Genomic DNA, 22795 nt, shown 5'->3' with positions numbered 1-22795 from the left:
GCCAGGTCTTTCTATAGATTTTTTTTTTAATAGAGAGAGAGAAAGGGTGGGGGGGAAGAGAGAGAGAAACATCGATTGGCTGCCTCCCATACAAACCCCAACTGGGGATCAAACCCACAACCTAGGTATGTGCTCTGACTGGGAATCAAACCTGTGACCTTTTGGTATAAGGACCAATGGTCCAAACAACTGAGCCACCCGGCCAGGGCAGCTACCGCCAGGTTTAACACACCAACTTGGCCAACATTTGCCATCCGCTGTTCCAGCAGGATCGCACGGTGGCTCAAAGTGCAAGTCCTCGGCCCAGCCACTCGGCTCAGTGGTTGAGTGTCAGCCAATGAACCTGGAGGTCACGGTTCAATTTCTGGTCAGGGCACGTGCCCAGGGTTGCGAGCTTGATCCTCAGTGGGGGGCGTGCAGGAGGCAGCTGATCAATGATTCTCTCTCCCCCTCTCTCTTTCCCTGAAGTCAATAAAATTATATAAAAAAGAAAAAAAAGAAAATATGAGTCCTTGAGCCCAATAGCCTGGGTCTGAATCTACTAAGCGGGGGATGTTCACCTCTCTGTGCCTCAGTTTCCTCATCTGTAAAGTGGAGCCAATAACAGCACCTGCTGCATGTTGTGAGGATTTAATGCGCTCATTCAGGTGGAGTGTTGGGGCTGGAACAGTGCCACACTCCGAGGTTGGACTTCCGGCCACGCTGACCTTCCAGAGTCTCCACCCACTACTTCTCTGTCCTGGGGCGGGGTAGGGGGGGGTGGGGGTGCTCTCTCTGGCTATTTCCCAGAAGTCAGCACATCCTTACTTAACTTTGAGCTGACGCAGAGGGAGGGAGAAGAGGGCCCAGGCCCCCCACCCCACAGATAACCCGCAGCCCACGCAGGCCAACCAAGCTGGCAGAGGAGCCTCTGGGCGAGCGGAGGCGGCCAGGGTACACGTGTCAGAGGGCATGCCAGCCCCACCTCGTTCCTGAGCACAGACCCACATGGCTACTTCCGAGCTGCCTCATTCCAAACCACACCCCTAAAATCAGGTCCACTCCGGACAGCCACCTCCCAAACGCCTCACACACACAAGCTCATTCCTGAGCCCCACGAGGTGGAAGGCTCCACCCCCAGTTCATGGATGAGGAGGCTGGAGCGGAGAGAGGTTAAGTAACTTGCCCAAAGACACACAGCAACCAAGGGCTGAGCTGGGACTGGAGAGGCCTGCCTGCTGCCTTGGTTCTGCGAGGCCCCAGTGGACCCCGGGTGCCCAGGGTCCTGGTGAGCCCATGAGGCTGCGGGCTCTGCTGCCAACTCCCGGCCCAGGTCCCTGGTCTCACGTCCTCAGGGGCATCCAGGTGGGCATCCGTCTGGTCACCCATTCATTCTGCCAGCACAGCTCATGGGAAGCCACGGCATTGCCACCGCGTGCTGGCTGGCAGGGACAGAGCAGGAGCGAGCCAGGTGTGATTCTCTGCTGTCCTGCAACTGACAGCAAATGACTAGGAGCCCAGATACAGAAAATAAAGACTGAAATGTGCGAGACAGAGAGGGAAGCGTGTAAGGCTGCCATGGAGACTACCTGGAGGGGCAGGGGGTGGGGCACAGCGCAGAATGCTGAGAGAGAACATTCCGGGTTAGAGATCAGCAAAGCTCCCTCCCCCTAATGAACAGCCTTGGTTATCTGAGGAACAGAAAGGGCAGTGTGGCTGCCAGGGAGGTGGGCGCCCATGCACCTCTCCCCCAGCACCCCACATGCAGGGTCTTGGGGTGCCACAAGGGGCAAGGGTCCCAGGGCCCAAAGCTTCCCACGATGAATACCTTCTTCCTGCAAGTGGCATCTCTTTGGGAAGATCAGCCCTTCCTCCAGGGACTGGGAGAAGCCGGCGGGAGGCAAAGCTGCCTGGGCCACAAGCTGGCTCAGAGGGAACTCCCAGACCTGGCTGATCTGCGGGCCCCTGGAGAGGCGGGGGGAGGAAGGGCGCTGACTACGAAGCCTCTTGCTACTTCTCCCCACCCCAAGGTGGCCTGGTCTCTCCCTGAACCTCAGAGGGGAGGCCAGGAGAGGACCTGGGAGCTTTCTCAGTATTTTGTTCATGCACTCTCCACTCGTGGGGCACCCGACGTGGGCCAGGCCCTGACTCAGCCACACACCCAGTGTGTTCATATCCAGCCACCAGAGAAGGGACCCAGGCCGCAGAAGGAGGGGGTAAGTCACTGCACTTGCTGGTCTGGGCGCAGGGAGGTGCACGGGAGAGAGAGGGATGGAGGGGAAGAACGGGGGGAGGGTTCGAAGGAAAGGGGGAGAAAAGGCTGCCCAGTGACCTCAAGTCAATGTGCTGGACACCGAGGAGCAAAACCCAGAGCTGAGCCCGTTCTGCTGTCAGAAAGGGATTGGAGACTGACACGGGGTCTCAGACCCGCTGCAGGAGGTGTGAGCGCCTGCGTGAGCCTGGCGAGGGCTGGGCGGGGCGGGCAGGGCTGCAGGAGGCAGGCAGTCCAGGGTGGCCAGACCTGCTTGTTTTCTGTTGTTTGTTTTTTAATATATTTTTTATTGATTTCAGAGAGGAAGGGAGAGGGGGAGAGAGATGGACACATCAATGATGATAGAGAAATCATTGATCAGCTGCCTCCTGCATGCCCCACACCGGGGATCAGGCCTGCAACCTGGGCATGTGCCCTGACGAGGAATCGAACCGCGGCCTCCTGGTTCACAGGTCAACGTTCGACCACTGAGCCATGCCAGCTGGGCAGACCTGCTTGCTTTCTAGAAGAAGGTAAAAATCCACACTGTGAATAGCTTCCGACTTAACGATGGCAACAAATGCAAAAATTAAACAAGCGGCACGCAGGCTCAAGGAAACATACCTGTGAGTCACCCGTTTTAGGGCTTGGAATGAAGGCAGGTAAATAAAACAGGTGATTGGCCCGGGATGCCCACGGGCGCGTGGGCTGGGCAGGAGAGGACTTCCGGAAAGAGAGCGTCTGGCACACAATGTTGAAGGCAGGACACAAGGAGCGGGGCAGGGTCAGAGCTGGGGAAAAGACTCCCCCCCCCCGCCCCTTCAGCCCAGGCAGCCTGTCCCCTGCGCTCCTGGTCTAATGGGATTGGAACGGGAGCCGTGGCGTCAGCCAGACTCTGCAGGGAACCCCCTGGAAAAGTCACATGGGCTGCTGGGGTAGAGGGTTCCCGGGGCGGTCAAGCAGGACCGACAGGGAGGGTCACACCCCATGGCAGGAATGCACCCGAAGGCACTGCATGGCGCTCAGGGCTCACTTGGAGACACACCACCCTCTCTCCCAGCCCCTCCCTTCTGCCCAGGCAGTTGTCCTTCCTGGCGGCCACTCTCTATGGTTAAGTGTGCAAGGCCCATGCTTCCGCTTTCCGGGAAACTCGGCTCCTTCTGCTGCTCAGGGAGAACGGTGCCCCCCACCCCCCGTTTCAAGGCCAAGGGTGGCCCTTGTGAACTACGCTCCCAAACAGGTACTGATCGGAACAGGGACACCCATGACAGGATCCACGCAGCCCCACATCCCACTGCACGTAGCCCCGAGTTACTGGGTTTTCCGGCAGCAGGAAAGCCAGCGCCCAGGACAGCAATTCCGAGTGCAGCGAGTCATGTCTCTAAGTGCAGCCGCCTCTTTAATTACACTTCCCTCCAGGAGGCTGGGCAGGGCAGGGCCGGACCCAGCACCCCTGGGAACTCTGCCTGGGAATGTGGTCCCCAAAAGGAAGGGGAGCATTCTTTCCCCACTCACGGGGCATCGAGGAAGCCAGGAGGAGCAGGAGGAGGAGGAGGAGGAGGAGGAGGAGGAGGAGGAGGAGGAGATGGGGGTGATGGTACAGGATCCCTGGGCAGGGGCCTGAGGCCAAATGTGAGGGGGAGACAGGCCCTGCCTTCAGCTCCTGCTTCTCCTGAAGGGAGAACATCTACATCTACCCTACTCCCTCCTTCCCCCTCCTCCCTGGCCCAGGCCTCACTGCTCCTGGCTGGATTAGCTGTTTCCGCTCTATACAGCCCCAGGCCAGCTTTCGAAACCCCAGTGGGATTCCATCACTCCCTGCCTAAAGCCTGCAATGGCTCCCTAGTGCCCTCAGGCTGGAGGGGAGTGGCCCAGCCTCAGGTGCCCACACCCCATTCCTGCAAGCTGTCGTCTTCTCTTTCCCACATCTCATCGGCCAGCAAGTCTGTGGACTCTCCAACCTGTGCTGCTGGAGGCTGTCTAGCCTCCCCCACCCAGGCCATGCACACGCCGAGGAGCTGAGGGGCTGCCATAGCCTCCCCCCACCCAGGCCATGCACACGCCGAGGAGCTGAGGGGCTGCCATGGCCTCCCCCCACCCAGGCCATGCACACGCCGAGGAGCTGAGGGGCTGCCATGGCCTCCCCCACCCAGGCCATGCACACGCCGAGGAGCTGAGGGGCTGCCATGGCCTCCCCCACCCAGGCCATGCACACGCCGAGGAGCTGAGGGGCTGCCATGGCCTCCCCCACCCAGGCCATGCACACGCCGCAGGAGCCGCCATAGCCTCCCCCACCCAGGCCATGCACACGCCGCAGGAGCCAGAAGGGCTGCTTCCAAATGCAACTCAGATCCAGCCACTTCCCTCCCTGAAACCAGTGCATCCCGCCTTGTGTATAATAAAACCTAAACTCCTCACTGGGTGAGCAAAGCCCCACATGATACTGCCCGTCATCGCATCCACAGCTCCCTCCGTCCTCCACCCTCCAGAGCCACAGTGACTCCCTGTTCCCTGCCTGGAAAGCTGGGCTCACGTTGCCCCCTTCCCATCAGCCTTGGGTGCAAGGTGCCTGCTCCAGGGAGGCCTTCTCTGGCCACTGCATGCAAAGGAGCTCCCCCTCCGTCTCCCCCGTCGCCCCATTTTAATGCTTTATGGCATGTGCTGTATCTTATCTTTTTCTTGTCTGTGCGCTAATTTATGACTTGCTTTCCCTCTAAACTGCTGGGCTGGGAGGAGGCAATTCCTTCAGCACCTCGCCCGGGCAGGCACGCGCCCAGGGGCCAGTCCATATTTCTGGAACGAATGACTATGTTTCCGACACCTGGCAGAGTGCCTGCCACGGTGCACTTGGCTACTTAGCTGGGTGAGTGCAGGCATAGCCCTTTGGGGCCAATGTCCGCCCCCCTCCCCGCCCCGTGCCAGCCTCTGAGACAGTGGCCAGAAAGGGCCCCATCAGAGCCTCACCCCCAGCACACGGCCGACCCTATACTTCGAGTCTAAGCTAAACTCCACTTTCCTGAAGTGACATTACAACCAGACGCCGCCAGGCCCCCTATCCCTCTGAGGTCCTGTGAGCCCCGTTCCAGGAGGCGCCACGTGTCGGACCGGCCCCGAGCAGGCCAGCCAAGAAAAGCTGCAGGTCAGCACTTTCCGGGGCTTGCTGCTTTGACTTTAAAACGTTCACCAAGAGAAGTGACATCATCACACCCACGTCTCCTATCTGCGGAGGAGGCCTCACACCTGTTCCTGGCGCTTGGCCGGCACCAGGGTGTGCACTGGCGCAGCAAACCCGCCCACACCTGCGTTCTGCCAGCGCGGGGCCGGAGCCGGAGCACTGGCACTCACACTGCCGGAGCTCACACTCTCCACAGCCTGCTCCTCGCGGGCTCCGGGAGGCGCTGCCACTGCCGTAATGGTAGCAATGAACGTACGGTCCCCAGCTGTCCCCATAACTGCACCTGTGGCTTTAATGCCGCCCCTCCCCCGCTCCGGGACCCCAAGGTCACACAATGCAAAGAGCTGCCCTGGCTCCCGACTGGGCCGCCATCGAGGAGGCTCCTTTAGTCTCTGGTGGGTTTTAAGGACCCCGAGGCTGCCCTGCCCCCATCCAATTACCCCACAGGTGATGCTGTGTCCCCACTGCCTCCTACAGGGGGCCCACATGACATCACGTCCCTGCCTGGTGACTTTCTGACTAATCCTGCATGTATTAACTAGCGTCCACCTTTCCCCTTCTTTCCCCCTTTTAATAATCTGTTGCTTTCAGTGTTGGATGTTCTGACTGTCGTCCTTGGCTGGGCCTTTCGGACCCCCAGGTCTGCATCCCTGCTTCTGGACCGAGACGTCCCAGTCACACTCGGTTACTCTCCACTGCCCCGCACCTGCGTGTTTGGCCCGGAAATGTATTTCGGACTCTGACTTCCAGAACCACCCTATAAAAGAAAGCATTTGTGCTGTTTTAAGCGACACGCCGGCCCACGAGAGAAGCTGGCACCCAACAGCGTATGTTCACTTATTAGCTCTATCCCCTAAAGCACAAAGACTCCGGAATTATTACCCCAAGAGCACTGTCCACACATCTATTAGATACACGCTGAGATTGGCTCCTGTCCTTCCTTCCTTTCAGGCCTTTGAATACGTGCTGCCTCGCGTAGAGTTTCGTAGTTGTGAGGTTTTATCTGACGCAATCCTGGAGGCGTGACTGTGGGGTCCAAGGGTAAATGCACCTGTGACTGTGCAGCGATTCCCCAATTTCCCTCCGCTGGGCTCAGGGATCCCTTTACTAATTAGGATCTCCTCCTGCCTTTCCGCCCCGTGTGAAAGCTACTCCCCGCGGGAACACTACGAGAGCGCGATCGTGTGGTTTTGGTATTTTGCACTCGGAGAGGCGAGCGGTGGTAGCTCAGGGGAGCTTTTGCGTGCATTTTCAGTAACGCTCCTGACCTCCTGTGCCCACACTCGGCCCTGGATCAAGGCTCTGGCCCTGGGGACAAGCCGGGATCTCATCCTGAAGGGGGTAAGCTGGGCACCCCCAAAGGGTGAAGGGGTATGCGGCCTCACGGTGTCCCCCCACCCCGGCACGAACAAACTCTGGCACCTGGGACGGAGAAGGACAGCTCAGTGTGCCTGGAGCAGCCTCAGAAGCCTGCCCCTCTCGTTTCTGGACTGCGAAGGCTCCCTGCCGCCGGCAGCAAGCAAAAACAACCTTCTGCCTTTTGTTCCGACGACCAAGGACGAGCTACCAGGCTCCCGCCCCGGCGCCAGGCGCTCCCTCCACAGTGCTCAGAGCAGGAGGCCCAGGGTGCCCGTGAGGGCTGGCGCTACTACCTGGGACCTCTTTCTCCCGAGTCAGCCCCGGCTCGTCCCATGGCAGGCTCCGGGACCTAGAAAGATGTCTTTAGAGACTCAGGCATTGTGCCTCCAGCCCTCCCTGCCATTACACGGTCCCCCGCTCCTGGCTGGCTCCGGTGCCTGCTGCCCCTTCCAGGTCTCAGGGTGCTGAGAACAGTATTTGGCCTCAGAGGGGACGTTGTGGGGAGCCCCTGTCCCATCCCTCCCAAGCATGCCTACCCCTACCCAACAGCTGCATTTTAGGGACTCAGAGAAACTTCAGTGTAGCGGACAGGTGTTTGGTCTTCATGGTGTGACAGTTAGGAGTGCAGGATCCTACAGAACGGGCTGGAGTGTGGATCATCACCAACGGGCCATGGGTACCGGCAAGTTCCTTCCACCCTTGGGCCTCCGTGAACCCATGTGTAAAGTTGGGGCGGGACAGGGAGAGAAGCTCTTGGCTTGTGTGACCGAGACCAGCCTCGAAGCCTTTATTCCCTGGCACAACTTCCAGAGCCTGGGAAGGTACCCACAAATCCTGGGGCCGCTGAGTGACACCCAAGAACCCTGTGCTTTCAAATCCAGATGCGCTCCTCCCCCTCCTCTCGTTCCCATTCACGCCCTCCTTCTCTAAAGCAACGAATACCACCAAGACCCCCAGGTACTTTGCTATAAGTATCACATGTGTGGGGTGAGTCCTGGTGGGCGTCCGTGTATATGCAACCAGACCAGTCTTTCCATTTTTCTCAGGATACATCACTGTAAATAGAACATTAATACAGAGTGAGAATTAGACCCAAAGCGATAAAGGGAGGTGGTGGGAAGGGATTCTGGCCCTGGAAGGCGGGAAGGGTGAGGGGACTGAACCAGCTGCCTTTCCAACTCCTGGAGTCAAGGACGAGTGTTAAAATTCCCAGGTGAGGATGGGAAGAGAGGACATGAGTCACCCAGGTATACAACTATAAAAAGCAAAGGGAGAATGGGATGCAGTGGTTTGTCAGCCACCAGAACCCCGGGCCTGAGGGAAGATTTGGATCTGAGTCTATATAAAATGCTCATTGGGGTGGATCCCTATTACCTGCTGCTTAGAAACCCCGACTCCCTGTGTATCCACCGCCTTGCAGAGTCTCCGCCCCCGTGCCGCTGGGCATGGGCATGTGACTTGCTCTGGCCAATGAAACATCAGCAAAGGACGCAGGGGCTGGCTGGAAAAGCACTTACACAATTTACCAAGGTAGTCTAAGAGGTTGACAATGGGGGGAACTAGAGAGATGAGATTTGCCACTTTTCTATAAATCTCAAACTACCCCCAAAGAAAACATGTATGATTATTATTTTTTAAGAAGTTCGTGGTCCACCCTAACTGGTTTGGCTCAGTGGATAGAGCGTCGGCCTGCGGACTCAAGGGTCCCGGGTTCGATTCCGGTCAAGGGCATGTACCTTGGTTGCGGGCACATACCCGGTAGGAGGTGTGCAGGAGGCAGCGGATTGATGTTTCTCTCTCATTGATGTTTCTAACTCTATCCCTCTCCCTTCCTCTCTGTAAAAAATCAATAAAATATATTTTTTAAAAAAAGTTTGTGGTCCTTTTTGGGACTCCAGTGGCCACGTGAAGCAGCTCACCTGCTGGAGACACGTGCCAGGGCAGCTGCAACAGAACGGCCGAGATTCTGGACGCTTCCTCCCCCTGACTCTCAATTATTTCCAACGGGATCAAATGTAGAGTCTAAAAAGCTTTCAAGGGGGATCTGTTAACTATTTAAAGCTGTCAATAGTATATTAGGAAGATGTTTTGTCTGTAGAGTTCAAACTCTCTGGAAGCTTCCAGTGAATTCTAGGATTTACCAGCTATGATTCTTCCACATCATGGCTGTGGGTCAGAGTGGCTGGCTTGGGGGGTGGGAGGGCCCCTAAAGCAGCCGCCAGGGCCTTCCGGCTAGATCTGGGGGCCTAAGGTAGTTTTGTGTGTATGACTTATTGAAGAGCACATAAATTCAGTCCTAGGGGAAGGAATTAGACAGAGAATGGCATGAGAATGTGGGAAGGGACACAGGAAACATTAAGCTGCTTTTCAAACCCCTGTGGTGCTGTGGAGACAAGGGTGTGTGTGTGAGAAAGCAGGTGGGCAGAACCCTCCCAGCATTGATGACGCATCATTCCGTTCAGGCCCACTTGGGCACCGTCTGCAGGCCTGGTTACGTTTGTAAAGGCAGCGAGGCCAGGGCCACACCTGCTGGGACATAAAGACACCGCTGTCCCCTCCTGCCCAGGGCCCGAGACATGCCCTGCACCCTCGAAGCAGGGTGTATCTGTGGCAGATTCTTATCTACAGGCCTGGCTGGCCATAAAAAAAAAAATACTATTCAGCCAGTTTATACTGAATGTGTTGTGGGTTCCAGGCGTGTCACGGGGTCTGGGCAGGGCCTGGGTCGGGTCTGCCTCTGAATTATCTGAGCCCCCGGCGTGGGCTCCCGCGTGGGTAAGTTTTCAGGGAACATTTGTTGAAGGAGCAAATTAAATAATGAGGCTCCGCTCCTCCCAGAGCTCCGTCTAGGGCAGGTGACTCATTCCGCGGCAGGGAAAAGGCTCCCACGGGCCCGATTCCTTCTGCTAAAGAGAGAAACTTGGGCATCGCCTCCTCTCTCCCACACGAAAGGATCATCTGCTTCGCTCAGATAACAAGGCCGGCTCTGTGCTGGTGGCCCGGCCCTGCAGTGACAAGCCTGATAGGAAACACACATCCCTCCCTGTGTGCCGAGTCCTGAGGGAGGCCAGACTTGAGGGCTGTGAGGAGCAGGGAAGAGGGGCCCTTATTAGATCCCTCCTCCCGCTGTAACAACGTCCACAGATTTAGGAGCTGAAAACAATACAACTGTATTATCTTACAGCTCTGGAGGCCGGGGTCCGGAATGGGTCTCACTGGGCTAAGTTCAAGGTGTGGGCAGGGCTGTGTTCTCCTGGAGGCTCCTGGGAGAATCTGTTCTCTTGCCTTTTGCAGAGGACCTGCCCACATGCAGCTTAAAGCCTTTTCCTTACGTGAATGAGCTATGTCGGCACTTGGAAGATCTGCACCACCCCGTGAGCCAGTATTTTCCAAGCGACCCATGTCAGATGCTCAGAAACCCCGTGTGGGTACAAAATTCATCCAAAGTGCAAATGAGACCGATGGCTCTGGCCACTGTAATGGATCACAAAAACAAGGTGCAGCGAGCGAACCTCTAAGAAACTGCCACTTGGCGAGTGTTAGTGTGGCATCAAAGAAAAATACCCATGATTCCCTAAGAAGGCGATTAACAAGCTCCCTTTTCCACCTGTGTGTGTGGGAGGCCAGATTCCCAACCAAGGGAACAAATCACTGTTACGTGACTGAAGCAACAGACAGGAGCAGCATTCAGCAGTCTTTCACGAAGTCAGACGTCAAAAAGTTTTGTAAAAAATTTATATTTCTGTGAAAATATAAAACAGTGCTGCCTTTCTCACTTAAATCTATTGGTTGGGGGGAAATAGTCATTTTTCATAAAAAATAATTGTTATTTATGTTAACATGTGATGGGCTTAGTATGGTTATTTTACACTAAATTACTGAAGATTCAAACAGGCTTTCTCTTTTTTAAAGTTGAATTTATTGGGGTAACACATTGGTTAATAAAATTATGTAGGCTTCAGGTATACAATTCTATAATGCAGGGGTCCTCAAACTTTTTAAACAGGGGGCCAGTTCACTGTCCCTCAGACCGTTGGAGGGCCGGACTATAGTTTAAAAAAAACCAAAACTATGAACAAATTCCTATGCGCACTGCGGGCCCGGGACGAGTCGGCTGCTAAGCAGGACAGGCAGCGGAACCCGGCGGGCTGGATAAAGGTCCTCAGCAGGCCTCATGTGGCCCGCGGGCCGTAGTTTGAGGGCGCCTGCTATAATGCATCATCTACAGATTGTACTGTGTGTTCACCACCCCAAGTCAAGCTTCCTTGCCTCACCATTTATCCCTCTTTCCCTCCCACCCCCTCTGTCCTCTGGCAACCACCCTACTGTTGTCGGTGTAGACATGTTTTCAGTTTTAATTTCTAAAATAGGAAATAATGATAGATCTGAATCCTATCAACAAAAGCTCTTTGGGGTCCTCAATTGTGTAAGATCATAACACTGTCCAGAAACCAGAAAGTGTGAGAAAATAAACATATCTATAAACACAGATCTTTAGCCTAGTGTTATATAACGGCAAACAGGAAAAGAAAAAAGTGGAAATGGCTTAAATGTCCAATAATAGGGAAGTGGCTAAATAAATGATGGTGCCTCCATTTGGTAGAATGTTATGTAGTCATTAAAAATTACGTTTTCCAAGAGTATTTATTGTTACGGGAAAATGTTCAACACATTCAACATGCCATTAAGTGATTAAAAAAGGGAAGATGCACCCTAGTGGGTTTGCTCAGTGAACAGAGCGTCAGCCCACAGAGCGAAGGGTCCCAGGTTCGATTCCGGTCAAGGGCGTGTATCTCGGTGGCAGGCTCAATCCCTAGCCCTGGTAGGGGTGCATACAGAAGGCAACCAATCGATGTCTCTCTCTCACATAAAGGTTTCTCTCTCTCTCTCTCTCTCTCTCTCTCTCTCTCTCTCTCTCTCTCTCTCTCTCCTCCCTTTCACTCTTTCTAAAAATCAGTGGAAAATATCCTCTGGTGAGGATTAACAACAACAAAAATAGTAATAAAAATTAAAAAGGAAAGAAGCAAATTTTCATGATCATCATTTCTGTAGTGCCTTGATTACTGGAGGAATCAGTGATGGAGGGGGGCTTGGGGAAATCAACAGATACCCCAAGGGGTCCAGGGCTACAAGCTTACCACATGTGTGAAGCTGGGGTCATGCAGGGACTTGGGTATGTACATACGTGTAATACATACATACATACATACACACACACACCCTTCTTCCTAGACCATCACTCATTGCGTCTGCCTGTAAAACTCACAGGGAGGTCAAAATCCTAAACCAAACATTCCCAGACTCATCCCCACAGAAACAAAGGAACCTTCTAAATACCATTCTCCCAAACTAGATTCGTTCTGTTGCTTTGATTTTGGAAACATGGGCTGACATTTCGGGTGTCTGAGTTCCTAATCCTGATGTGCTGGAAAATTCGGGTCTCATCAACCCCAAACCAAAGACGGGGGGACAGCCAGTGGGGACCTGCCAGGCATCTTTGGGGGCTCTGCGTGTTCCTGCCGCGGGGACACCGGTTGTTAACGAGTGTCGCCCAACATCTGCCGCTGACTTGCCTGGTGCATTGATTCTCGCTCTCCTCATTATGAGCATGTAAATCCCTTTTCATGCCCTACCTCCTTCTGCCCACATCTGTCTGCAATTTACTCACCACGTGCTGTGGCTGGGGAGGAAGCATCCTATTTAAGACTGTGTGGAATGCCAGGCAGGATGCCTGAACGGCTGAAGGTGCCCATGCACTGCTTTTCAGGAACACGGCTCACCCTGGGCTCAGATGGGCACGAGGCCTCTAAGGTCTGGGCCACCCCTAGTGGGAATCGGGAGACCACATCTCCAAGCAGATCCCAGGAGGTCTGCCAAGCCCCCTCGCGTGCAGTAATCACTTAAGTATTTGCACTAATGGTTCCAGGCACTGGGCCAACCACTTGATATCTCATTTAATCCTCACAACAACCCTCTGGAGTAGCTACTTTTATGAGCCCCAATTACAAGAAAAGCAGATATTGTTACTGTTCCTCTCAGTAAGGGAACTGTGGTTCAGAGAGGTCAAGGAATTGGCCCAAGGTCACAGAGCCAGTAAGCGGAGGGGCTGTGATTCAAGCCCAGATCGGATCCCAGAGCCTCCTGTCCCCGTTACCCCATCTCTCTTGTCCAGGCTGACTTCTTCCCCAGGCAGAAGACGCGGTGTGGGGTGCAGTGGGAAAAGTTTCCAGGAAAGCCCTGTATAAACGTGGCCAATTACTGAACCTCCCTGAGCCTCGTTCGAGTGTCTCCATCTGTAAAAGGGGGTTCCCACCTCCTAGCAGGACTGGGGTGAGTGGCAGATCAAGCGCTGAGCACAGTGCTGGCGCACAGTAGGTGCTTGATAAAGCGTTCCTTCAGTGAACCCTGACAAGCCCTCGCTGATGAGGCCTTTGGTGGTAGGTAAGAAATCCACGCACAGAGTCAGGAAGAAATGCCCGCCCGGCCGCTACCAGCCAGCTCTCACGGCAGGAGCGAGCACGGTGCCGTCACCTTCACAGACGTCGCGTCGTTTAGTTCACCACGACTGCCCCAGGTTTGGAGAGGGCAGCCGTCTGTCACCGGAGCTGGGGGTGGGTACCTGAGCCTCTGCTCACTCCCCTGTCAGCTCCTCTGGGCCCGGGGGACAGCTGAGAGGTTTTTCCACTCCCCACAGGTCCTGAGGGCAGATATGGGTGAGAACTCCTTCCCTGGCCAAGGACAGGGAGGGCAGGTTTATGGTCCCGGCAATAAATACCTGGCAAAGGTGGTTGAGATGGCTGCTTCCTGAGACAGTCCTGACTCTCCTCAGGTTCTCAACAAAGCTTAGCGAGGCCAGAGGACCTCAGATCCCACCACCAGGGCCTGAGGCACCTCCTGGGGCTGTCGCTGGAACTGGGCCTGTCCTGGGCAGGGAAGTGGGAAGCTGGGAGGGAGGGAGGGAGGCTCGTGCAGATCGGCCTGGATGCTGGAAGGTTGCCCACAGAGAGCATGCGTGCTTGGCACCGCACTTCCCGGCCATGCAGCGCCAGCTGGACCATGACACAGGCCACCTGCCCACCACGGCCCGAGGAGACCACCCAGAACGCTGTCTCAGTGACCCCGCGTGAACTCAACCCCAGCAGAAAAGGGGCTCCCTGCCTTTAAGAGCAGTTTGTTTTGCTGAAAGAACGCACACATTCAGTGCTGAAACATCTGGGTAAGGAGTCAGCCTCGAGGACGTTTTCCCAGACGCCCCCGGGGGACGGTCGGTGGGTGCTGGACGCACAGCCTGCTTGGCCCGTGTGCGGGTGCTTGCTGCGCACCGCTCCCCTCTGGCCAGGGAGACCCGCAATGACAGAGCCCACTAACTGCCCAGCAAAAGCCGCTCCCCTCCCCTGCCCCTCCGCCAGTTAGCCGTGTAGCCTGGGCGGGGGCCGTCCAGCTGGAAATGCCATGGCCCAGCAGTCCCCGCAGCCTGCCTCCTGACCCGTGCTGCCGGAGGGAACCTCTGGGCCTCGATTCTGCTCTCTCCCTGGGTCTCTCCCAGGTTGGGGAGCAGAGACGCCCACCACCGGCTCCTCAGATGGTTAGAGGAGAGACAAATAGATTCGTGAAGTCCCTCTTTTGGGGTTTCTGCTACAGCAGCCCGAAATCAATCTAAGTAATTAACCTGCTTTGGCTTCAAAAATAAAGTCCTCGGAGAGTATTTATGGTTCTAGTAACTGGGAAGTGGAGAGTCTTTCCCCAGGAGAAAGGGAGACACCTGGGGAGCACAAGAGGATCGAGGCAGACCCCCCTCCCGACCCCTCGCTCCCCCAGTGCCGCATGCAGAGAGCATGGAGCCCTGTCTGGGGAGGGCTTCCCCTTTCTGAAACACCTTGAGACCCCTCCCCACTGCAGAGTGTGGCAGGGGCTCCTAGAGAGACGGGCACGCAGCTGCTGGCATCCCGGCAGCTCCAAGGAGAGCAGGCTGACCACGTGGGCCCACTGGTCTCCTCGATTCCTACAGCAGCGGCTGGTTACAGGTCAGGGTCCCTCCTGGCAAGAGGCCACCTGGGCACCAACACCACGTCTCTCCCAACTCCTCCACCTGCCCAGGGCTGGAGGCTGCCCCGCTCAAAAGGACCTCCAGGCAACTCGAGAGGAGGACGGAGCCCCGCCTGGGAGGGCCACCGTGGTGAGTGAAGTGCAGGGGACTGGCCCGCCTCCAGCAGAGAACCCAGCCCAGAGAACCCAGCCCACAGGCGCACCGTCCAGGAAGGGGAGGTGCCGACAGGCCCCGAGGGTGCTGGCAAAGAGGAGACCCACTGCTGGGTCAGCACCTGGTTCAGCAAAGATGCCCACCCACCTGCCATACACGCTTCGGGGGAAGCCGCCCCATGACGGGCCAGGATGGGGAACAGTGGTGGTCATAGCGGGAGGAAGGGATGACATATGTGCCCAGTCCTGCAAGAGGCAGCTTTCCACCCCAACAGGCACAGGGCAGCCGCGGCTGGGGGTCCGGGCACTGGGACCCCCATTCCATGTCACTCCTCCCACAGAGGCTGGACCCCAGTTCCCCAGAGCCCCTGTGGCCTGCGCCCCAGCCCCAGGCGCGGGAAGGAGGGGCCACGCCGCCTGGTCACTCACCCTGCAAGGCCTCTTTGGCTCTGGCCAGCTCCTGCTCCTTCTGGGCCAGCTGCACCCTGAGCTCCGTGGCCGAGAGGACCTCGGCCGACTTGCCGCCCTGCGACTCCTCCAGGTCCTTCGTCAGCATCTCCTTCATCTGCCGGAGCAGGTGGACTTCCTCCTGCAGCCGGGACACCTCTTCCCGCAGCAGCCCTAGGGGAGAGGCACAGGTTAGAGGACGGGACGCTTGCTCGGGCCGCCCCCTCTTTCTGGGGACAGCTCCAAGGTGCTTGGGCTCTTCCTGTTTGCTCTGCCTTCTGGGCCTTTCCTCCGTGTGAGCAAACAGAAACCCCCAAAGCCACTACCTGTTCCAAAGGACCAGGATCCGGTCCTGGGCCCACCCCCAGCCTGCAGAGCGCTCCTGGTGGGACCCCCACACCCCACGCACTCTCTAGGGCTCCACAGCTGCTGTCATGGCACCGAGAGCGTCCATGCCAATGGCCGGCGGCCTTCCCCCTCCAAGGGAGGAGCAAGAGGGGCCTGAGCCCGGCGGGAGCCAGCAGCGCACGCAGGTGAGCTGAAGAGGCGTGATCTCACTGAATCCCACCAACACCTCCCGAGGTAGGTACTGTCCGAGCCCCCACCTCACAGATTAGGAAGCTGAGGCTCCATAGATGAAACGGCTCCAGGAGGTGACAGTTAGCAGGTAGCAGAGCTGGGATTTGAACCCAGGCCTGGCCGACTCCAGGGCCTGAGCCCCCAGCCTGACATTCGGGAAACCGCCCTAAAAAGGCTCACGCAACACGTCTCATAAAACACCTCGCCATCAGGAGCCCCGAAGAAACAGGACGCGGGCACTCACACCTGCGGTGCAGGAAAGCGGGTTCTTAGGAGCAGGACCCACAGCAACACCGTGCCCGGAGGGTCTGTGGCACCGAAACCCAACCCTACAGGCCGACTGCCCCGAACGAGACCAAGGAGCGCAGCATCCCTCGGCTGGAGCTGGGAAGGTCCCAGGTGCACCTTCGTCCCGCAGGAGCCCTAAGCCGGCTCAGGCCTGCGGGCCGACCGACACCCACACGCGGTCTGCTGCCCTGAGCCAGAGACACCACGCTGCGGGGTGCTGCACGCAGGGTAAGCAGCCACACTGGCCGGCACACACCTCGGCAACACTAACCCGTAACAGAGCGCACACACGTGGCCACAAGGCTCACCTCACGGACTAAAGGAGGTTCTGGCCCTGTAGCAGGCCCGGGAACCTAGCCTCCGCCTACACCACGCCGCACTCAACCATCGCTGTCCCCTTCCCCAGCCTCCGCCACCCTGGCCCTCGCTCTACAACATGCCAAACGCTCTCAGCACCTGGAGCACCCTTTCCCTTTCTTCCTGGGGCGCCTCCTCACCATGAGGCAGGCCCCAGCACCCCCTCGGAGGGGTGTCTCTCACCAGCCCGTCTCACTGCCAGGGGGTCGGGGTGCAGTCCCCGCCTATGACACAGTTTTCATGTTCCTGGGCCTCTGGCCTGGCTCCCCCACTGGCCAGACACGTGGTCACGAGCAGGTCCCTCCCCCTCTGAGCCTCAGACACCCCATCTGTAAAATGGGTCCAGCCCCCATCGGGTGGTGTGGCTCCAAGGAGACCAGGAGGAAGCCCTCCTGCAGGGGCTCGGCCCTCAGGGAGCTCTCAGTATCGGGGATCCTGGGCCTGGAGGCGGAGCCAGGTCTGGGGGCGAGGGACAGGCTGAGGGGGGCAGAGCTGAGGCCTTGAGGACAGGTGGCCCCCACCACCAGAGGCCTTGGGAAAAGGTGGTTTGGATCCCGGCCCCGTTCCCATGTCCCCCTTACCACTTCCTCCGAGGCCACCTGGGTCCAGCTGCTTGTGCGAGCCAGGCCTCCCTGCCCTCCCAGCGCCTCCTGAACCCCTTCCACCCCCCACAGAAGCCTGGGGCCCCTGTAACGCAGAGCACGTCCCCCGACCCCTCGGCTGAAGCCCTCCCTGGCTGCCCGGCTCCTTGGACAGCCTCCCCAAGGCCACAGGGTCTTTCAGCCCCAGAGGTGCCAGACTCACGGCGGCCAGAAGCGCTTCCTGCCTTCCTGTCAGCTGGTGTCAGCCCCACTGTCACCCCTGCCTGCTGTCCAACACTGACAACCTGCACAAACCCCTCATTATGAAGGAGGCCCACTTGTTTGCCATCCGCGTGCCCGGTGGGTGCAGCTCCCTAGAGCGGGCCTGGCCGTACCCTTCACTACGGGGTCCCACGAGCCCCAACAATGTGTGCTGACACATGACCATTCATCCCCCCTCCTCCCCCCCGCCCAGCTAGAGTCTATCGGCACTGCCACAGGCCAGGTGCTGCTCTAGCCACTGGGGACTCCAAGTGAATGGCACAGACAGGGCCTGCCCTCCGGCTAGCACTCCCAGACCCCAATACAGCACCCCGCGAGGCAGGCCATCTGCAAGGGAAGGTCCGGCTGCCCTGACATCGACTCGAGTGCGGACTGGGAACTGTCCAAGTCTCTCAGCAAAACTGCAAAGTAAGAGGTTTGCTTTGGGGGCTCCTCCCCTGCCCTTATTCCAGCAAGCATTTGTGGGCCGTCAACACTGCAGGCCTGGCACAGGGTGTCCAGAAAGGAGCGGGGAACACCCTGGGCCTCGAGCCTCCGGTGAGTAGAATGAGTTCACATAAGTGAGCAGAATACAAAGGGGGGGGCTGTACCTGCTCAGGGCACAAGGACATTTGAGATGGGACTTGGAAGATGGGTCGGGGAGGGTGGTGAGCAGACGCAACAGCAGGAACCAAGGCAAAGGGGCTGGAGAGCCAGAGGTCCCCGCGTGATCCATGAAGGGTACAAAGTGAGAAAGAACAGGAGGAAGCTTGGAGAGGTACAGTGGGGTCAGATTATAAAAGGTCTTAACCCTTACCACTCCTCTGTACGCCAGCCCTGGCTCATCATCTCCAGCAGTATCTAAACAGGGGTGGGCAAACTTTTTGACTCGAGGGCCACAATGGGTTCTTAAACTGGACCGGAGGGCCGGAACAAAAGCATGGATGGAGTGTTTGTGTGAACTAATATAAATTCAAAGTAAAGGAGCGGAGGGGAGAGCAAGAGAACCCTCCGCTCTTTTGGCTCCGCGGGCCGGATAGAACAGCCGAACGGGCTGGATCCAGCCCGCGGGCCATAGTTTGCCCACGGCTGATCTAAGACTTTGGAACTTGCATTACTGTTCTGTCTCCTCAAAATTTATAGGCTGAAAGCTGATCCTCCATGTGTACTTGCAGGTGGGGCCTCTGGGGGGCGGGGGGAGGGGAGTGATTAAGTCATGAGGTTGGAGCTCTCAGGAATAGAATCAGTGCCCTTCTAAGAGACTCCAGAGAGCACCCTCGCCCCTTTCAACACGCCAGGACACAGCAAAAAGCCAGCGGTCTGTAAACCAGACACAGAATCTGCCAGTGCCAAGAACTTGAACTCCGGCCTCCAGAACTTTAAGCAGCACGGTGTTGTTGTTTATAAGCACCCAGCCCTGGTGTTTTAGGTATAGCAGCCCGGATGGACTAAGACACTCTCCTTCATCATGTCTCCCCGGTTGCCCATGCCGCCAGGGCCTGTTCCGACCCAATGGTCGCCAAATGTCTATTTCACAGTGAGGGGTGAGTGACGGCTAACGTATCCGGGCAGGTACAAGACAGGTTTGTTCTGACATTTTCTTTAGAAGTGTGACTTCCGGCCTTCCTCAAACTGCCCGGGGGAAGCCAGTGAGGTCTCAACTGTGTTTCCGTAGACAGCAGAGGCGTCCAAGAGACCTGGAGACCGAGACCAATCCAGTCCTGGCTAGGACCTTAGCATGACCCTGCGACCCCGCCCCCCCCGCCCCCGCCCCCGCCCCCGCCCCCCACCACTTCTCCGGATCTTGGCTGTCATGTACAGCACATGGGGATGGTGCCACCCGTTTAGGCTTGCCAGATTAGCAAACAATGTGAAGCAAAGCTAAACAAACAGAAAAACCCAGATGCACAATTAAACTTTAATTTCAGCTACATAAATAATTTTCAGTATAAGTGTGTCCTAAAAACACACGGACACAGTCACACTGACAATTTATTTGTTGTTTGTCTGAAATTCAAATTCAGCCGGGTGTGCTGTTTTATCCAGTAACCCTACTTGCACCCCACGGGATTCGGGGACAACTACTGGGTGATCACAGGAAGGGCGTGGCCCGGCACCTCCGGGAGACGGGGTGAAGGCGCAGGAGAGAGCGGAGAGCAAGATGGGGCCCGTGCCCTTCTCCTGGGCTACCGGGCAAAGGCGGGTTCCTCCTGTGCTCACCCTTCCAACAGGTGCACCTGGCAGAGACCCCGCCCCTCAAGTGGGGCCCTGACTAAGCAGGAGGCGGGACACCAGGTGTGGCACCTGCAGGAGCCACCTCTCAGGAGACGAGGCTGGAAAAACAACTCCACGGAGAGAGAGGTTTGTGGCGGCTTATTCCCTGCACCGCACCTGCCCCCACCGGGTGTGTGAGCCCACATTGCACACGCCTGGACCTCCCGGGTCAGAGATGGGGGACACTCTGGGACTGCAATCACGGAGCCTCGCAGGACCCCAGCCGGGCGTTTATGGGCTCCGGACCGGGGACAGACACTTCACCTTCTGGGCCTCTGTTGCCTCCCCTGTAAAACGAAGCTGATGGGAATACATGAGACGTGCAACACACTTACATGCGTTCAGCCCAGTGAGCACTGTTGGTGCCCATCATACCCACACCCCTGCCCCCTGCAGAGGGGAGCGCGGACATTCCTCGGAAACGATGAGGAAGCCGGAGTTGAAGGCTTGGGTTTCTGCCGCAGGGGGATGGCTACCTCGCGCTGTGACCAGGGCCAAGTTCCTGTTCCACTCCGGCCCTTCACATTACCAGCCCCTTAGAGGGGCCCGCTCTTTATGAATCAGATGAATGTTATCAATGATGCATTTCCCCCGTTGGCAGCAAGAGGGTCCTGGCTCGAGTCTATGACTGCACTGCTCCGTGAGACAGCCCCGGGCCACACGTGGCTACTTCAATGTAAATCAATTAAAATGAACAACTCAGTTCCTCTGTGGCACCAGCCACATTTCAAGTGCACAGAGAGACCGCTGCCGTCCCTGCACAGAGCTCTCCTGGCCGGTGCTGGTCCACAGGCATGAGATGCTGAAGGAAGCAAGCGGTGCGCATTATGCCTGGTGCCGCCGGCCCCACAGACACCCAGACAGGAGGCAGCCCTTAGCTCAGGCGACAGCTGCTGAGGAAGAGGCCGCCAACTCTGAAGGAGTCATTCTGGCCTTTGTCCAAGGACAGAAAATGGAAAGATCCATTGTGTACCTTTCTGCAGTTTCTGGGCAACCACCGTGGCCTCACACCTGGAGCGGGGCGGTTCGTGGTGAAAGGGGGTGGGTGTCATCAAAAAAGCCACGGACTCAGCAGGACCCCCAGGGCCACGGAAACTGCAGGTGAGTGTTGCCGGGCAGGCAGCGTGGCTCTCCTGCCCCAGGAGGAGCTGCCAGTTACCAGCGGTTATGCCCTGGGGTGGCCTTACCTGCAGGCAGGCCATGCTGTGGGAGCCCAGGGGCCTCCCCCCTAGGGTAAGGGGGTGTGGCACACCCACTCAGGGTGGGGAAGGAGCTGGGACCCTTCCCTTCTTACACATCTCTTTTGGTTTGCAAGAGCAATGAGTACCTAGTGCAGGGGTCGGCAAACTGAGGCTCGCGAGCCACATGTGGCTCTTTGGCCCCTTGAGTGTGGCTCTTCCACAAAATACCACGGCCTGGGCGAGTCTATTTTGAAGAAGTGGCGTTAGAAGAAGTTTACGTTTAAAAATTTTGGCTCTCCAAAGAAATTCCAATCGTTGTACTGTAGATATTTGGCTCTGTTGACTAATGAGTTTGCCGACCACTGACCTAGTGCTTAAAAATGCTATTTATCCACCTCCCTTGCAATGAGGGTTGTCCATGTGATCCAGTTCTGGCCGTTGAGGTATAGGACAAAGACTCCAAGGAGGTTTACCCTTGAAGAAAAAAGGGCTTTGAGAGAGAGGGAGAGGGAGAAGGTGAGGGGGAGGGGGAGGGGGAGGGGGAGGGGGAGGGAGGGAGGGAGGGAGGGGGAGGGAGAGGGAGAGGGAGAGGGAGAGGGAGAGGGAGAGGGAGAGGGAGAGGGGGAGGGAGAGGGAGAGGGAGAGGGGGAGGGAGGGAGGGGGAGAGAGAGAGAGAGAGAGAGAGAGAGAGAGAGAGAGAGGGCTTTGCCTCTTCTCCGCCTTCCTGCCTGGAAAGTAGACTCGGGCTGGAGCTGCAGCAGCCACTTTGTAACAAGGAGGCAATATGCACAGGGCAAAAACAGGCCTAGCAGGGAGACCAGAGCCTGGGGCCAGGACAGCATGACTCAGCCCTGTGCCTGCACCAGACCTGGAGCAGCACCGAGACCTGGAGCAGCACCGGCTGGGCAGGGCTGCCTGGCAGAGGAGAGCCTTTGATGACCCTGCTGATTCTGCGTCCAAGTGCAGCCGGCTGCTAAGGGCCAGCAGCCCCTGTGGGTCTGTCCTGTGGCCAGCTCAGCTGTGGAATCCGGGGAGCGGGAGGAGGAGGAAGTGGGGACGGTGGAGGAATCAACACAGCGCACCAGGAAGGCGACTGCTCCTGGCTTGGGGAAGAGGCCTCTGTGTGGGACAGGCCTTTTCCAGGCTGAGTATTTGTGAGCTCATGAGGGCAGGGGCAGGAGAAAAGGGAAGACAGCTGCTTTTTGTGACTGTAGGGCACCCCCGAGAATGGCCTGAACAAGGAAACGGGGGACCCAGAGTCTCCTAAGGCCTTCTGGTGAGCTGTAGGTATGTAAGCCTAGCCTTCCACAGCCAAGGTCTCAAGAATAATACTACATAATAAAACCCTAATATGCAAATCAACCCAACGACAGAACGACCGGTCGCTATGAGCGGGGCCTAAGCTGGAAGGCGGACATCTCCTGAGGGGCCCTGGACTGAGAAAGGGTGCAGCCCAGGCTAAGGGACCTCCCCCACCCCCCAGTGCACTAATGTTGTGCACCGGGCATCTAGTAATCTTATAATTACTGTGTGTCACAGTGACAACTGCCCCTTTACTAAGCACACACTATGTGCGCCTGACTCTGCTGTAAATAGTTTACATGCCTTAACTAGTTTAATCCTCACAATAACCCCACGAAGTAGGTCCTAGTATCATCACCCCATTTTACAGACAGGGAAGTTGAGGCACAGGAGTTAGGTGACTTGACCAAGGTCACGCAGAGTCAAGAGCAGAGCCAGGGTCTGAACTGGGCGGTCTTGCTCCAGCACCCACAGTCTTATCCCCGGCACTGTATCACTTACAGGGGCTGGGGGTGGGTGATGGGGTGAGGAAGCAGGCATGCCCCCCACTCACACCAGACAC

The 22795-nt window shown here is 57.2% G+C and overlaps 1 protein-coding gene across 1 annotated transcript in view; it reads right to left on the bottom strand.

The window, feature by feature from the left end:
• The window catches only part of KAZN (kazrin, periplakin interacting protein), a 799879-nt gene that overhangs the window by 69432 nt on the left and 707652 nt on the right, over positions 1–22795 (bottom strand). The window contains 1 exon segment of the mRNA XM_080654832.1: positions 15393–15584. Coding sequence (XP_080510958.1) covers positions 15393–15584 — 192 coding nt within the window.

This window comes from Plecotus auritus (genome assembly GCF_963455305.1).
Source record: "Plecotus auritus genome assembly, chromosome: 2".
NCBI classification, from domain to species: Eukaryota; Metazoa; Chordata; class Mammalia; order Chiroptera; family Vespertilionidae; genus Plecotus; species Plecotus auritus.
This window is presented reverse-complemented; position numbering and strand designations above follow the sequence as displayed.